General features: G+C 42.7%; 3 protein-coding genes across 9 annotated transcripts; 1 reads left to right on the forward strand and 2 right to left on the reverse strand.

Moving 5' to 3' along the window:
* Positions 1-152: 152 nt before the first annotated feature.
* Positions 153-3,813, reverse strand: LOC147132425 (ras-related GTP-binding protein C-like). 3 transcript variants are annotated; one of them, XM_086014845.1, is made up of 8 exons: positions 3,731-3,813; positions 3,259-3,386; positions 2,120-2,323; positions 1,849-2,048; positions 1,555-1,669; positions 1,312-1,454; positions 1,097-1,245; positions 153-672 (listed from the first exon to the last, which is right to left on the reverse strand). In XM_086014845.1, exons 2-8 carry the CDS (start codon positions 3,340-3,342, stop codon positions 524-526), a joined length of 1,044 nt encoding a protein of 347 aa, XP_085870971.1. In that variant the 5' UTR covers positions 3,343-3,386; positions 3,731-3,813; the 3' UTR covers positions 153-523. The 3 variants fall into 3 exon arrangements, with proteins under 3 accessions (XP_085870971.1, XP_085870970.1, XP_085870969.1); XM_086014844.1 differs by having other exon boundaries at positions 3,488-3,804; XM_086014843.1 differs by having other exon boundaries at positions 3,259-3,805.
* ppt1 (palmitoyl-protein thioesterase 1 (ceroid-lipofuscinosis, neuronal 1, infantile)) lies at positions 3,230-6,101 on the forward strand. 2 transcript variants are annotated; one of them, XM_086014846.1, is made up of 10 exons: positions 3,230-3,839; positions 4,297-4,419; positions 4,500-4,609; positions 4,681-4,808; positions 4,887-4,957; positions 5,040-5,142; positions 5,225-5,315; positions 5,380-5,478; positions 5,543-5,614; positions 5,693-6,101. In XM_086014846.1, the coding sequence occupies exons 2-10, from the start codon at positions 4,305-4,307 to the stop codon at positions 5,813-5,815; spliced, it is 912 nt and encodes a 303-aa protein (XP_085870972.1). In that variant the 5' UTR covers positions 3,230-3,839; positions 4,297-4,304; the 3' UTR covers positions 5,816-6,101. The 2 variants fall into 2 exon arrangements, with proteins under 2 accessions (XP_085870972.1, XP_085870973.1); XM_086014847.1 differs by lacking the exon at positions 3,230-3,839 and adding an exon at positions 3,861-4,035.
* On the reverse strand, positions 6,083-15,280 carry cap1 (CAP, adenylate cyclase-associated protein 1 (yeast)). 4 transcript variants are annotated; one of them, XM_086014838.1, is made up of 14 exons: positions 15,133-15,236; positions 13,802-13,855; positions 11,995-12,099; positions 11,711-11,811; positions 11,448-11,525; positions 11,220-11,363; positions 11,045-11,130; positions 9,798-9,903; positions 9,506-9,695; positions 8,484-8,665; positions 8,274-8,397; positions 8,040-8,122; positions 7,797-7,940; positions 6,083-7,166 (listed from the first exon to the last, which is right to left on the reverse strand). In XM_086014838.1, the coding sequence occupies exons 2-14, from the start codon at positions 13,824-13,826 to the stop codon at positions 7,083-7,085; spliced, it is 1,452 nt and encodes a 483-aa protein (XP_085870964.1). In that variant the 5' UTR covers positions 13,827-13,855; positions 15,133-15,236; the 3' UTR covers positions 6,083-7,082. The 4 variants fall into 4 exon arrangements, with proteins under 4 accessions (XP_085870964.1, XP_085870966.1, XP_085870965.1 ...); XM_086014840.1 differs by lacking the exon at positions 15,133-15,236 and adding an exon at positions 13,942-14,146; XM_086014839.1 differs by lacking the exon at positions 13,802-13,855 and having other exon boundaries at positions 15,133-15,280.
* Between the last annotated feature and the right edge of the window lie 1,328 nt (positions 15,281-16,608).

Genomic DNA, 16,608 nt, shown 5'->3' on the forward strand with positions numbered 1-16,608 from the left:
TATTACTGTAAAGAAAATGTTGGGTTGACTTCCCCTTTAAACATGAGGTATTAGAAAATGAAACTACTTTTACGTAATCTAATACATGTGCAATTTTTTAGCATAAACAACAATAAATACAAATTGGAGTGAAATCAGCTGATAAGCTTCAATCATCAAAATATATATACTTTTTTATTAAAAGAAGATATATACAGTAAAAAATAAATCAACATGGCTTTTGGAATCGGCCTTAGAAAACTTGAATGTCCCTGTACTATAAGGACACAACATACAGGCCTCTTCGGGTTAACTATTTCAAAGAGAGACAACAAAGCTGTCCCGCAAATATGTTACGCTGCACAACAAACTGGCTGAGTAGGTACACAAAGCTGACAGCATCTTCATAGCAATGATTATACATAAAATGGGAGACTATATGTCAACGTATGCATCGCCTGGAATCTTGACAAACAATGTCTCCCACACAGCGCCACTAAACAAGGCTACAACATGGGGAGGTCACAGCATTTCGCTATTATGTCTAAATGCCGTTCCCATTTAGCGCAGCATATTTTAGGCTGCTGCTTGACGAGTCTGAGCTCTTCGGGACAGCACTTTGGTTGGAGGCAGCAACTTCAAACACCTCATAGATGGCTTTTCGGAAACAGTGAAAATTGTACTCTATGAGACCTGTGGAGGGAAGTTTACAAGTCAAATTTGTGTGAAATGCGTTGAGATCAATTAACGTGACATGAAGGAAAACATTGTGACATGAAAATATAACGTCAACTCACTTGCAATATTAGGTCGACTTTTACAATGTACTAAGCGCCGATTTTAGCTCCAGAAGAAATTATGCTAATGCTCACTTTAGTACTGCGGATGCATTTCTATAATTATATCCCCTCCATCAAATTAAATAAGTTAACCAAAATATTACAAACCTCCTTTCAGTATGCTAATAATCAAGACATCACTGATGAGCAAATGAATTACAAATGATTAATCATTGCGATCTATGTAACACTGCACCAATGTTAGCATTGCAGCTAAAGGCTTCCGCATGAAACTTGAGCTAAAAACATTTTTTTTTTTATCTCAACAAGTTACTCACCTTTCCTCTCAAAACTCTCCTCTCTGAGGATGCAAACGAGCGCTAGGAACTTCGTGACCTCTTTCAAATAAAGCACCGTGGTGTTGTTAAGCTTGATGATGGCCAAAGACTCCTTGTCGTAGGCACAGCCGCTGCCGTCGTCCAGCAGCCTGCCAAGGGATGATAAACGTGTAATCCATCGAAGGAACACAGGTCTCGGCAAATTCACATCTTACCCGTAAATGCAAGAGACGTCGATGACAACGTCGATCATGTCGCAGCAGAGCTCGTAGGACTGCATGTCCACAGGAGAGCTGTCTGTGGCGATGTAAATCTTGCTGACGACATCAAACAGGAAGGCCTTCTCGATCCCGGAATGCTGCCAACACACGAATCTCCGGTTCACGAGAGGATATACTTTTCATCTTTTTCACACAACAACAACAACAACATGAGGATGGATGTTAAAAACTGCATACAGATATGAAAATGTTAAGGAGGTTCTCCAAAGTCGGCAATTGAGGGATGAGCTTCTGGACTACTTTGCTGAAGGCCTCGAATATGGAGTGGTCGTAAATGCTGGTCAAGTAGAAGCTAAGGAGGGAACAAAAGGACATTTGAGACGCCAAACAAGTCTGCCAAGAAATTAATTTTAGGTAGGCAATCTTCCTTATTGTGGGTTTGTTTGCTTTAACTCTCTAATATCTTCGATTTTGGAGAGAAGAAACACTAATAATTTATAATGCAGCATCGTCTCTTCATCCATCACTCACCTGAGGTGAACTTTCTCAAGGCTAGCGTCTGCTAGGTCATCGTTGGCCCTCTGATGAATGTCTCTTTGCGTTTCTATTTTGTGGTCGTCAGAAAGGCCATCAACTTTATGGATGAACACCTCAAAGTTGATGTCAGGATTTACTTTGTAGGCTCTCGACACGGTCACTTGCAGCTTTTCAAGCGCCTCCATGTAATCATCCTGCGAAAAAGGAGACAGAGGAAAAGCGGTTTTATTTAAGTCTTGTTACTCAAGATTTAATCACATCTCACCTGAGCGTCAATGACAAAGATCAATGCGCCTGTTCCATTGAAGATCATCTCGCTGTCGAATGTCGGGTCACAGAAGTCCACTTGGCCTGGGAAGTCCCAGATTTGGAAGTTGACAAAGGAGCTGCTGGAGATGTCATCCTTGTAGATTTTGTTGGTGCTCTCCAGAAACAGAGTCTCATTGGGTGACATTTTGTGGAAAACCACCTGAGAGAAAAAAAAAGAACAAATGTAACCGACTGATCACTTCAGTCAAAGGTTACTTTCACTCAGCTCGAAATGTGCTTTCCATACACTTACATGAGAATACTGTAAATAGCACAGTGCAAAGGTCAACCAGAGTAGATTTGTAGCTTTAGATGGCTATATTGACCACAAATACTGTCTATTATCTCTAAGATTATAAATGTTTTTTAAATACTAGTGGACCCCCAATATACTGCGAAAAAAATATGTGTACATGAATGTTTTTTGTAAATCAAATAAATTCTAATATGGGGCTATACCACTATTTCTTTTCTTTTACAGAAAACGGGGGTTAAGCCCCCCCCCCTTTTTTTTTAAAACTTATTTTAAAAAGGTTTAAAAATACCTTAGGTGTTAGAGCCAAACCGACAGTACGTAGTAGGGGCTCACTATTCATAGTTTGTACACACAAATGTTTTATATTATATTGCTTCCATACAGTATAAGTATACAGTTTTATACAGTATGTATTCATAAATACACATATACATTAAGACAGAGCTTCAGACCATACGGACCAAATACAAATATATATTCTAAATTATTATACAACATACACTGATACACTTTGAAATAGATCCATAACAAATACATGCGTAAACTGAAACACATACATACTAATAAAAACATAGTATACGCCTCAACAATAACTCAACAATAAGGTACATAATATGTACAACTAATAATTCTAACAATAACATTGTAAAAAGACTATTTACTTAATAAACAGACTTTGAAACACATGGGTCTTGTTAATATAAATTCCAACACCTGTGTCCAATTTACTGCTATGTCAAAATGACGATGTAAAAGCGTACAGGACCTCGTGTCTTTGAATAAAACATTAATGGACGAAGTTTGTCTTGGATAAAATGTGGTTTTTTTTTTTACTTAACCTTCTGAATGGACGACTTTCCACTGCGTCTCCGACCCATCAGCAGTATCCTCGGCTTGTCAGCTGACACGGGGCTCTCCTCCATGTCTGCTTCCTCCAGCCCGTAACCAAAACTTTTCGGGAACGAGCCTACGATATCGTAACTCCCTGTTAACGCTGGCTCTTCGAACTGTATCGACATCGTGCACGTTACCGAATGAACCGAAAGCACTTTGTTGTCCCAAACTCACCGGAGTCTGAGCTGTTACTCAACTGGCCAAATAATCCGACGAGGAATGTTGTCGATAATGTTCTACGCGAGCTAGCATGGCAAGCTTAGCAGACCTACTATGTCCGGTGAAAAACGCGTAAACCTCACATTAAACCGAAATATATCTTCATGTCGTGCGAGTAAAAATGTCCCGAGGCATTAAAGAGTCATTATATCATAAAAAGTCAAATTAGTATGGGCTAAAGTTCGGGTATATACAAACCAGTCACAAGCCCTGCCACTTTTGCTACGGGCACCTCCCCTTTCTTCTGATTGGCTGGTCTGCCTATCCGTGTCGTGTGATAATCAGATACCGGAAGACTTCAAGAGCGGTGAGTAATGCTTACAAACAAAAATTTTTGCACTGTATTTTATCGTTTTGTACTAATGAGAACTGTTTTCTTTATTATTTGTGTTTGTTTCTGTATATGTGGGCCTGGGGGATTGCGCTCCTTTGCGAATTTGTGCAATTTGTGCGGCGAACAAATAAAACCACAAACCGATAACGTGTAGATTTGTAAACCACAGGTAAAATACATATCAGCAGGTTCGGATGAAAGCTCATCATATAATGTTTCCCAAGCTTTATTGGATTATGGCTTATGACAATGTTACAAACAGTACTGTACATATACACTGAAATAATTATCATCCATCTCGTGGAGGGACATTTAATTGGTCCTCCTGTCAATATAGATATAGCCATAGATAGATGAATACAAATACATTATTTATATGATTTTTCGGACCAATAGTGGTTGGGAAACATATATAATTCATGCGTTCCAGGTTCCAAGATGACAGTGGTTGTCCTGTGGTTCCTTCTGGTGCCTCCGGTGTTGCTTGTTGCAAGCAGGCCGGCTCAAGACTCAAACAATGGGACAGTACCTCTGGTTATGTGGCATGGGATGGGTGAGCACAGCACTCAAAATTGTGCTTTCGTATCGTATGATGAGGTGGATTTACAGCAGACTCCAATCCTATGTGTCCAGGTGACAGTTGCTGCAACCCGCTCAGCTTGGGGGCGATCAAGAAAATGATCCAGGAGGATATCCCGGGAATTTACGTGCTCTCATTAATGATTGGTAGTAATGTTGTGGAGGTAACCCCTTTCCCTATGTCCCTTTTAAAACTTGAGTTTAAAATCCTGAATGTCTATTATTTCTCTCACAGGACACCAAAAATGGATTCTTCATGAATGTGAATGAGCAGGTGTCCATGGTATGCAGTCAGTTGGCTCAGGATCCCCAGTTAAAGGGAGGATATAACGCTATGGGATTCTCACAGGGGGCACAATTTCTGTATGTAACTACTTGGGACACTTTAAGGACACAAAAAGGTGTTTGCATGACATCACAAATCACTTCCTGTCTTTGCAGGAGAGCCGTGGCACAGCGATGCCCTTCTCCACCCATGAAGACGCTCGTCTCCGTCGGCGGCCAGCACCAAGGTGTGAAATTCCACCGCAGTCGAGTCGTTCAGGCCCAAAACACTCACGGTGAATAACGTCAACAACAATGTACAATCCTTAGGTGTGTACGGGCTGCCAAGGTGTCCGGGAGAGGCATCGCACATCTGCGACATGATCCGAAAGGCCCTCAATACGGAAGCTTACAGCGACTTGGTTCAAAAACAGTAAGATGTCTTAGTTCCTCATTTTGACTTCCATGCGACTCGCTCGCATGCGCATTTGAAGCAGCTTTAAGTTGTTTTTCAGCCTGGTGCAGGCCGAGTACTGGCATGACCCTTTAAATGATGACCTGTACAAGAAGCACAGTCTCTTCCTGGCTGATATCAACCAGGAGAGGGTCAGTATGTTGTATTATGTCAGCTGTGAATTAAAAAAAGTTATGACTCCAATCCTGTTTAAAGGTTGTAAACGAGACTTACAAGAAAAATCTTCAGATGCTGGACAAGTTTGTCATGGTTAAGTTTCTGCAGGATACTGTGGTGGATCCTGTCGATTCTGAGGTAAGGTACGTCGTACTTCGTTTTTGTCTGTTTTGTACTTTACAACACTCAACTGTCATCATAGTGGTTTGGCTTCCTGAAAACGGGTCAGGCCAAAGAGACTGAAACGCTGCAGGAGAGTGTTCTCTACAAAGAGGTGTGTTTGTACTTAATAGAATCACTCCTGTAGTTTTTTTTTTTTAGATTGTTGTGACAAGTGTTTGCCCTAATGTAGGATCGCCTGGGGCTGGCTGCCATGGACAAGGCGGGAAAGTTGGTTTTTCTTGCAACAGAAGGAGACCACCTTCAGTTTACCAGAGAATGGTTCAACGCAAACCTGCTGCCTTACTTGCGCTAAGGAAACGTGGTGGTGGCGTGGTGTCGTCCTAACTACTTTGCCACAGCATTCCCCTTCCGTTGCACTGATCTGTAAGCATGCTGAGGTTAAGAGCTCAAGCTAATTTGTACCGGCTTCCGTGGTTGATTGTTTCCTTGGTGGGATTTTGATCTTGTCACAATTGTTTTTGGAATGTTATTGAGAACCCTTTTAATGATTCATAAATTACTGTGAATGTTGACATGCGTGCATACATTTCTAAATCCAAATAAAAAAATAACAAATAAATGTTATTGCAACATTTTAATGATGTCTCCAGTACTAATGAGCAGAAATATGATTGTGAAAACAACTCCTTCCCCACAAAAAGAAAAAAAAAAAAAAAAAAGGTAAAAGAGGCAATACAAAAAGACAATCCACAGCTTCCGAACCAAATGGTACAGACATGGTCTTGGAGCGAGTAGCCGAGATGTTGATGGTGGAGCCAATAAGACAAAAACATCTGGACATTGATTTTTTTTTTTTTTTTTTTTTTTTGTCAAGGCCATGGTGACACGTCATCAGCCGTCACTAAGTCACGTTCAATCACGCATTGCTCATCGTCGCATCTTTTCTCAACATGCCTTTTCCTATGGAATGTCTTCAACTTGGGAATGTGTACACAAGAACGTATGGGTGTGATCTAATTGTATTCAAATGATCCGAGGCGGACCACTGAGATGAAAACGCAGCACATACGCCACCTGATTTTACTCCTAATTAAATGTGTCGGAATATGTCATATACGCGACAACCGTTAATATTTTCAGTTAATGTGCGATGTGGAGGCTGTGGAAACGATTTGTTAACAAGTGCGTCATGGGATTGCATATTAAAGAAACAGAAACCTACCACGCCGTAACTTGGGGGGGGGGGGGGATAATTAGTGCATGAAGCATTCTGATACTTGTGGCCGCAAAGACGATATCCACCTAGCTATGATGGCTAATTTAGTACAGCATTATCCGGATAAACACACAGATGCAATTGGCAAAGTGCTCCCTGCTGATTGGCTGGAGGAATGCTTCCAGATAAACGAGAGCAGTCCTCATTGGCTGTGGGAAGGAACAGCTAAAGCTGTGATTGGCCAAGGAGATGGGCGGGGGGGCAAAAACTCATGACGTCGGATTCTCCACTCTACAGCGTGCGTGTTAGCTGGCGAGGGTCGTCAGTCAGGTGGGCGTGGCGAAATGTGGGGAGAGGGGCGTGTGAGGTGGCGAGAAAAGTGGCCGCGCGGCGGGCCGCCGCTCTATCCCGCGATCTCTGTTGATGTGGTAACAAGCTTTGCGCCGTCCCAAACAGTCTTAAACTGCTCAGGAACCGGGAACTCCGACTGTGGACGACAACCAGAAGTCACTGTTAATCTTCAAGGAGTTGATATGCGAATTGATCCACGCGTGCCACCAAATTAGTATTTGGTCGGGATAGACCGATTATCGGCGTTGATATTTGCCGTTTTGACGATTATCGGCATCTGCCTTGTTTGAAAAAATAAATAAAATAAAAAAATCGGATAATTAATCAATTTAAAACAGTTGAAATCCAAAAGAAATCTAAAACTTTAACATTTCTCTCATTCTGAAATTTCGGAGGACTTCATTTACTGGAGAAAACTATATGGAGCTATTCAGTTTTCATTTCACTTTTTAAGACATGCTGACGACCCTGGGTGCTCCCTGAATTTTTTTGTGAAAATTTTACAACAAAAATAAATATAATAAAAATAGTCAAAAATTATAGTCATAATAATAATAAAAATAACAATATGCCAAACTGAAAAATTGTTCAATAAACATGCTCAAAGATTTAAAAAAAAAAAAGATTTTGATGTCAATATTTTCCTTTTTACCGAAAATGAATATCGGCCCTAAGTATCGGTTACCACTAATAATCCGTACCATTATCGGCTCGGGAAAAAAAATGGGTCTCTCTCTAGTATTTGGTGTCAAAATGGGATACTCACAAATTCGCCTTCCTTGCCGGGCAGCAGGATGTTCATCTCTGAGCTCTTGGCGCTGACGATCTCGCAGTTCATCGACTTTTCGCTCAGGTACACGTGGCAACCGTCAGTCTTGTTGATGGAGATGGTGGGAACCCGACCCATGACCTGCACATGACGGAGCGCTCTCATTTTTCACGGTGGCAACAAAAAAAAAAAATCGCATTTGATCTAATGTTTCGCTAGGCCACTGCAGCTTGTACACACCTGGACTTTGACATCCCTGCAGTTGATGATGTCAACGATGCCCACGACGTCATCAAACACCAGGCCCATTTTCTTACAGTTATCTGATCGGCGAAATTAAAGCAAAACATGGCTTCTGCTAGTTCATACTGACTTGCACTAACTAGTCGGGTCACTTGCAAGTCAAGGTACCACTACAGTACCGAAGTTGCCCACGCATCATTCCACTGGAGTGCAAACCAACCTGATTCTTACCGATAGTAATCGAGTTGAGTTTGCCTTTGACCTGCAGAGTGCTGTTGTTGCACTTGAAAGCGTAAACCACTTGCTTGAGCTCAGTCTCACTGATCACCAGTTGCTGGGCGCCTTCTTGATTCTCCTGTGAGAGCGAGCACGCGCGATGCAAACGATTTGGTCGCTTGGGCTAAGAGTCTGGGAGACATTGAGGTGGGCCAAGTAACGTACCACTTTCCACTTCTTGCCTTCCAGCTCGAAAACAGGGGGGGCGCCGCGTGTCGGGGCGGCTGATGTCGCAGCTCGGGGGGAAGGACTAGAGAAGGGCTTTGGTCCGGTGCGCACGGGAGCATTTTGACCTCGGAGTCCAGGATTCTTGTGGGTCTTCTCATTATCCTGAACATGCCTGAGGCCTGGAAAAGGGAACCAAGGGTACTGAAAATATTCGCCAGTGGAAACCGCTCCATGACCATGGTTGACTTCCAAATTGCTCCAATTTCAAAGCATTTATCAAAAAGGGGAAGTCAACCCCCAAAATATTCTTTGCAATATGCACCTCCACTAGTCTAAACACAACATTCTGATTAACACTGCGTTTGGGGGATATGAGTCAAGCCGCATAATTCACCCATCGCAGGGGGCGGCCATTTTGTCACTTGCTGTCAACTGAAAATGACATCACAGTTGCTCAGGGCTCAGGTAACAACCAATCACGGCTCACCTGTTATCTGAGGCTGGACCATGATTGGTTGTTACCTGAGCGACTGTGATGTCATTTTCAGTTGACCGCATGTAAAAAAAAATGGCCGCCACGAGATGGACAAAAACGGCTGGATTTTACTAAACTCATACTCCACAAACACATTCAATCAGAATGCTGTGTTTAGACTATAGGGGGGCTGCAAAACTTTGGGGTTGACTTCCCCTTTAAATGCATATGTCAAACCATTTCAGTACTTTTTGATCAACTTGCTGTTACTCCAACAAGGAGATGAATGCCAAAATTCACAAATGTTTGATTGATGAATCGACCAATCTATTTTCTGGCTCAATTAGAATTGGGATTTAAACGGTCGTCTTCATCGCGATCATCACACTTTGACACCTAGCGATTGCTCGACAGCACCTTGCCATTGGCAGCCATTCAAACAGCACGTTCTCAGAGCAAAACGGCCGCTGAGCAAACCCCTCGTGTGAATTTCGCCACCTTTTTAAAAAAATTTTTTTTCAAGAGAACGGCAATGACGGCTTACCCCGGGTGATATCGGCGCCCTTGTTGATGGAGTCAAACAAGGCAACCCGATTGACCGGGTCACTGTCGCCATGTCCAGAGGAGCCGCCGAGGTCCGCGGGAGGAGGGGGTGGGCCAGGAGGGGGTGGGGGCGGGGGAGCGCTTCCGCCAGACTTGCTGGGAGGGGCTGCAGAGGCTGAAGCCACTGGGCCCTGGACAGGAAATTGAAATATTTCGGAACCAGTCCACAAAAAGCACACTCTGCTTTTGGACTGGATCACGCCAAACAAAGCAATAAGAATCAGCCTGCTTACAGTCTTGCTCCAGGACAGACCGGTGGTGTGGTATTGCTTGATGTAATTCTGCAACTCGGTCCAGATTGTCACGTAGGACCGCACCCATTCCACGTGTGTCTTATCCCTTTAAACAGAACAGAAACTAGGATTAGATTAGAATTGCTGATTTTCAAATACTTCACTTTTAGTGCACATTAGGAATGCCGACATAGGAATCTGGCGTCCGATAAGTAATCAATTTAAAGCAGGGAAAAATTATGGGCACTCTGTACTTTTTGTCTGGATTTAATGTGAAAGATTAAGAATAGTTATATTGAATTTTTGCAAAATTTGATTTACGGTAGATAATTTAGGAAACCATTTGTTGAAGTTCATTGAACATGACATACTCTGCTGAACCTGGGAATGCCCGGCACCTTTTTGACATCAGTGCCACTGCCCTCGGGCTCGCATTGCGAAGGAACATCACAGCTCGCTTGTTTTCTGGGTTTGGTCACGTGACGTTTGCGATGCAAGGCCGAGAGCACTTTGACATCCATTTCACTCAACAACAGGGGTGGCGCTATAAAAAAATGTCAGCCTCTTTGGTTGGGTGAAAATGGGTGGAGTCATCTGCTTACTTCTTATTCCACAAATACAATATTGATCAGAATACTATGTTTAAACTAGATGGGGCACATAGTAATGACATTTTTTGAACAACCAGGTGATGTCAGCTTAAAGTGGAAGTCAAGAATATGTTCTATGCAAGCCCACTAGTTGAAACAAGGCATTGTGATAAATGTTAGAGGAACAAGAGTTAATCCACCCGTTTTAAGCCATCTCAGGGGGCGGCCATTTTGTCAATTCTGTCGACTTAAAATGACATCATAACTGCTGAGGGCTTGGGTAACGACCAACCACGGCTGACCCCTTTTCCGAAGCTGAGCCACGATTGGTCGTTACCTGAGCCCTGAGCAGTTGTGATGTCATTTTCAGTCGAAAAAAGTGACAAAAATACAGTTATGGTAGCTCATTTAATCTACTTTCAAACTCAGTGCACATTATAGAGTGCCAAGTTGTCCCTTTTTTCTTTCACTTGTAAAACATCCAAGTCAGGTTTTGAAACAGGAAACCCAACTGCTTGAGTTTACGCTGACTCTGTAACTCTCCACTTAAAAAAGAGCACCGAGGAAGGAAAGTCCTTGATGACATTTGCCGTAACTGGAGAAAAGCATCTTGACAATATCCGAGACGTTAGGAGCACAAAACCGAGATTCCTTTACTTTTCCTTGAACTCCTTGAGCACGCGGTTAGTGTAGAACATGGCGGCATCCTGCATCTCTTTCACATACGGGCCTGGCTTTGGGGTCTAGGGCAGATGGACAACATCCGTTACCAACCTCAAGATTCATCTGAAATGAGACCCGAACGCAAAGTCGGACGTCTGGGAAACCTCACCACGGCAACCCACCCCAGGGCGGGCACGCTCTCGCTGATGGCCGACAGGTGGTGGAAGTGTGGCGATGTGCGGTTCTGCTCGCGGAACGCCTGCACCTGCTCGATGACTTGGCACACCGGCCGCAGGAGGGTGCTCAAAACCTCCTGGATAAACAAAACCGCCATCATGAAAAACGACAGCCGGCCGGGGTCACTCTGTAAAAACATTTTGAAGCGTGGGCGCCATACATCGGAGGGCTTCTGGGCAGCGGAGGCTGTTGCGATGACTTGTCTCTGACTGGAGAACGCCTGCTTCATCATTTCTGCCTGCGAGGACGAACGGCGACAAGAAACTGAGGAGAATTATCACCTCCCAAAGCACACATAACGGTCTCGTAACACTCGTCAAGTATAACGCCAGTAATATCACAGTGAATGATTGAAGGGATGTGATTGGATAGATGTAGCATTTGGATTCCGGAAACTAGTACAAAGCATCGAGGGTTACGTACATGTTTCAGGACATCGCCCCCTATCTGCTGACTGTAGTTGTAATATTGAGTCACAGGGCCATTTATGATCTCATCAAAGGCCTCGACGTAGGCTGCTACAGCTGGAGGAGGAAAAAAAAAAAAAAAGGGGGGGGAGGAAATCAGCAAGTAGCGACCCAATCGCTCTGCATTTAGCGCCGCGGCATTTAACGTAGCATAACATGCAGGCGTTATGATAACGCTGTTTTCTTTTAGCGAAAGGGTTGAACGGCAAGTCTCTTCAAAAATAAAAACAAATACATTACCTCCACCAGCAGACCCGTCGTTGCAGCCACCGGGGCCCGACATTGCCTCCAGACGGCCCACGGCTAACTCCAGCCGCTGCACCAGATTCGCCAGCTCTGCCATACCTAGATGGGATTAGAAGCGATTAGGAATGTCTCCCAATCAGGGCGCGGGGACACCGATATAGTTATGCTGCTCTGAAAACAGAGACTGGTGCTTTCAAAATAATAATAAAAGGGAAAACAATGACTACAGCTGTAAAATAATCTGCAAATTTAAATGACGATTGGATATATTATCCTGCAAAATGGCTGATGTCTGAAAGACTACTGCTCAGCTGAGAAAACAGAAGAATACAAGTAAAAGAGAAACAGGTCAGGACTTGAGAAAAGGTATGTTGACACCAGACTCTAGGTGTGTTCGGAAAGTACTTTGAGTCCAAAGGTTAACACCGCGACACTTTATATTTTCCAACCAGGCATACTTGGGAGTCTGTTGTGATTTTTTTGTCCTTAATTATCAAAGCGTGATCAGCCGGTTTGTGATGTACTCACAAGCCAGTGAGAAAGATCAACATGACGCAGGACCGCTGTAACCCGACAACAATTTCAGGTGCTTCCACCTGAGCAGACGACATCATTATATCATCAACAATTTACACCTGCAGCGGCACCCAGCTCCCTTTCAAAACAAAGATTTCGCTGCATGTTTTGGGACATTTGCCGGACAAATTAGAACTATGGTTCTCCATTTCACAACAGTTCACCTTTGTCCCTTTTGCATTGCCACTCATTGAGAAGGAGCAGCGAAATTCATTTCTGAGCCAGGCTTGGAGATATAATTAGATTAAGGAAGGACACTCGCCACTAATACCCATGACCTAATTGCCGTGTAGTGCCAATAAAAGCATTTGCACCTGAAGGGAGTTTAACTTTCACATTTCCTGGTGTAAGCGGCATTTGAAGAAGGGAGTGGCCCCTCGAATTGAAAACATACAGTGGTGCCTTGCCGGACGGGTTTAATTCAATCGGCGACCACACTGCACCCTTGTACCACAAAACACTCAGGTCATCTCCCCACTCCAGCCTCGCTCCCACCAAAACAAATCTTATATGAAATACAGCACTACAATATTGTAATTTATAAAAACATACAGTAATGACAAACTGACTGTGAAGCATTGACGGTAATATCTGTAGTTCTTTGCAGAGGATAAAGAATTATGTAAAGAATATGCGTGCGAGTATCGTTATACCGTCTCCCTACATGTGTTGCACCACCGTTTGTGTTCAAGTGCTAAGTGTATTCAACAATGCTATTTGTTCGCCCATCTAGGGCGTTTTGCATTACTTGTTAGTATTTAGCTAAATGGCCTTTCCTAAAGCAAAGAAATGTTTTTTTTTCTTTCCAATGATGTATAGCGTGTGGAAGTCAGGTAATATTTGGTGAAGAGATGCAAATTAAAACTAAAAAAATTGAAGAGATGAAGAGATGCAAATTAAAACTAAAAAAATTAGGAATTAAGTAGCTGGAGAATGGAGAAAATAATGAACAAAGTTGGTGACATGTACTCCTTAGCAACGCAGATGCGCACTTAACAGAAACACATGAAATGAACATTTGATTCCAATATCGTGACTTTCAATTTAATATTGAAAAAGTTTTGCAAAGGGGCCACTTTTCAGATTTGTTAGTATTCTGTGGTCTTTTAATTATTACATTAAAATGAGTAATCCTGCCACAAATAATCTACATAATGACATTCACACCTAGATACAGTCTAGTTGTAATACATGATTCTAGTCTGTATGTTAGAGACCTACGTACATCTGTGGGAGAGGTTTGTTGTCATAGAGCACCACCATGCAGCAGGAACAAAGCCTGTGAGAGGTTCAGGGGCAGTGAGACGTTCACATTGCCATCGGAAAAATCGGAAAATTCCACTTTACAACAAAATCTCAGCTCACCTTTGAAAGCGGCTATGCTTCGCACAAACATAGAAACTTTGTCAAAATATAACTTCAACATTGTTGTTGTTTTTGTCGATGTTGCAAGTTTAGTTAGGAAATACTACCTGGTGCCACCTATGTTGCTGTAGTGTTTTTTATAAAACGCTAATTCGGCATAACCAACAGAATTGTTGTTGGTTACGGTGGCTTAACTAGCACTGCTCGGTTGGCCAATTCGTTAACTACAGGCAGAGCCGGGGTTCTTTGTCTGCTTTACGAACAAGAAACTCATACAAAACTCTTTCAAGTGCTTGACGTTAGCAACACGACATTTCTTTAGGATGTTTTGGGGGGCCCAAAAACGTCCGCTTGTTGAAAGCGTGAGACAAACAAACGTCGAACGACCTCAATTCCGAACGTGCAGCACGAATACAAACACCGCCCATTGAATTGAGTCAATGCAATAATGCACTTTAATGCGTCAAATGCACTTGAAATATTATAATTCAAGCAGACATGACGGTGGGGCACGGCTAGGAAAAACTGACTGGCTGGCTGGCTGGCAGTGGGGTTGCAGAATCTGCATCTTCGGCAAGTTCAGGCATACCTCACTAGAATAACCTCTTCATAAAGAACGACTTATTTTAACTTGACTGCAAAAGAGATAAATAGTCAGTTACTTTGACTCGTTATGGAACGATCATTTTTGACATCATCTGTGGAACGAAATGCAGTATTGGAACACCGCAAACCAGTAACCGTAACCGGCTTTTTATTAAAAGGCGATACAAAACACACACTTGTGAGTACAGTGCCGAAACATATCTTACATAATTCGTCCGATTCTCTACTCCTTCCCCTTTTGCAGCTTTCAGCATTTCCTGGTTCTCGTCGCTATCACGCCCTCCCTGTTAGCACGATTTTGCCAAGACGTTTTTTTTTGCTTATGATCCACACTTTTAAAAAAATATTTTGCTTTATCCGACTAAAATAACCCAACAAGTGATATAACTCAAATATATGTGCTAAAACAATGCTGCGCTGTGTTAGCAACAACGGCTAACCGGGTGTGTTAGCGTCCCACTGATTGCAATGGTGATTTCTGAATGATGAGGCGGCGCTCCGTTGTGTTTTACGGTAAACGCGAAAAAATGCTTTAATATATAACCGTAAAATCAGTGCAAGTGCAATAAATGTGAGTTTACTTACTAGAACGGGTCAAGTGGTCAATTGTTCGTTTATTCGGTCGTCGGACTATGTAGCCTGAACGAAGCAGACCGAGCAGGGTCTTTTTCTTCCTGGATGAACTTACCCAGCTGTCACCGCGCTTCGTTTCCGCCCTTGTCCGCGCGAGCCATTCCTTTGCCATATAAGGCGAGTGAGCCGCACACGGAAAGGAAAATAAGGAGAAAAGCGCAGAATAAGAATCCCATTTTCTTTTCATATGTCGTTGCAGTGCCGCGCTCTGTAGAAAGCACATATTATTCTCAGAGCAAATACAGTCATTTACATGCATGATAGCATCGTTCTTGCACAGAGATTGCAATTTAGCCCTGTAAAATGTGTTTTCAACTGGTGGGTTGAGACTTCCAAAGTCAGGGGTGGGCAATTCCGGGCCCCGTATCCTGCCTGTTTTCCATGTGAACCAGGTGGTTGCACCTGGGTGACATATAAAACATGCATGATACCGGCCCTCGAGGTTCGCCATTTCCAACCCCTGTCCAAAGTGGACAGCTTTGGATTTTTCATTTTTGCACATTTTAAATGTTTCTGACGCAGGGATGTATTGTTCAGTCTGTACGTGGACCTATTGGTGTATTGTCTACATTAATAATAAAAATAAATAAATAAATAAAAACTGTGACTGTCTTTAGCAACGAATGTTTGATTCAGTCAATGTCAATCAAAATAATTTCTTTCACACCAGGCTGAGAAGTCATTGATTAACATACCTCCAGTTTTTTTTATATCACTGTGATTTTTAGATATGACTTCAATAAATGGATCATCAGTCCCAAACAATGCCACGCAGCCAGGTCAGGTGAGGAGGGAGGTTGCGCCAGCAGACAATGTTCTTCTTGGCCAGGAAGTGTCAGATGCTCAGCTCAGATCCTGTGAGCAGGCTCGTCCTGTCACAACTCTCGCCTCTTCTCTTGCACTGATCAAAGCAGACGTCGCACCATCTCTTTGTAGACGTGCTGGTTCATCGTCTGGTCGGCATTCAAGGGGAAAACTTGACATTCGTAGTTTTAGCTTTGAAATATAGAACAGATATTCTGGAACTTTTCTGGCACCTTATATTTAAAGATGACAAAGTCTTGAAGTTTTTAAAAATAAATGAATGCAGAACACTGCATTTCCCACAACGCAACACTAGTTGTAATAAACATCTTTTAAACTGTCTGTCACGAAAAGCAGGCTTTGTCTTCTTTTTTTTTTTTTTGTAATCTATTTGTAATCTCTCAATTTGGCAAAGCTGTTCCACAAGCACAGGAAAGAACCAGACAAGTGAAACATGCGGGGTACACACACGGTAGGCTAAAGTTAATATTTTGACTGTTTGGAAAGGTCGACAACTAACATTGTGCCTGGCCTCCTTTAATGAGAAAATAATTTCCTCAGAATGCATGATAATCTTTACCTCAATTTCAATTACATACTATGTAGTTGTTCGTAATAAATTAT

The sequence above is a fragment of the Filicampus tigris genome, chromosome 18 (genome assembly GCF_054856515.1).
Source record: "Filicampus tigris isolate MCC_2025a chromosome 18, RoL_Ftig_1.0, whole genome shotgun sequence".
NCBI lineage: Eukaryota > Metazoa > Chordata > Actinopteri > Syngnathiformes > Syngnathidae > Filicampus > Filicampus tigris.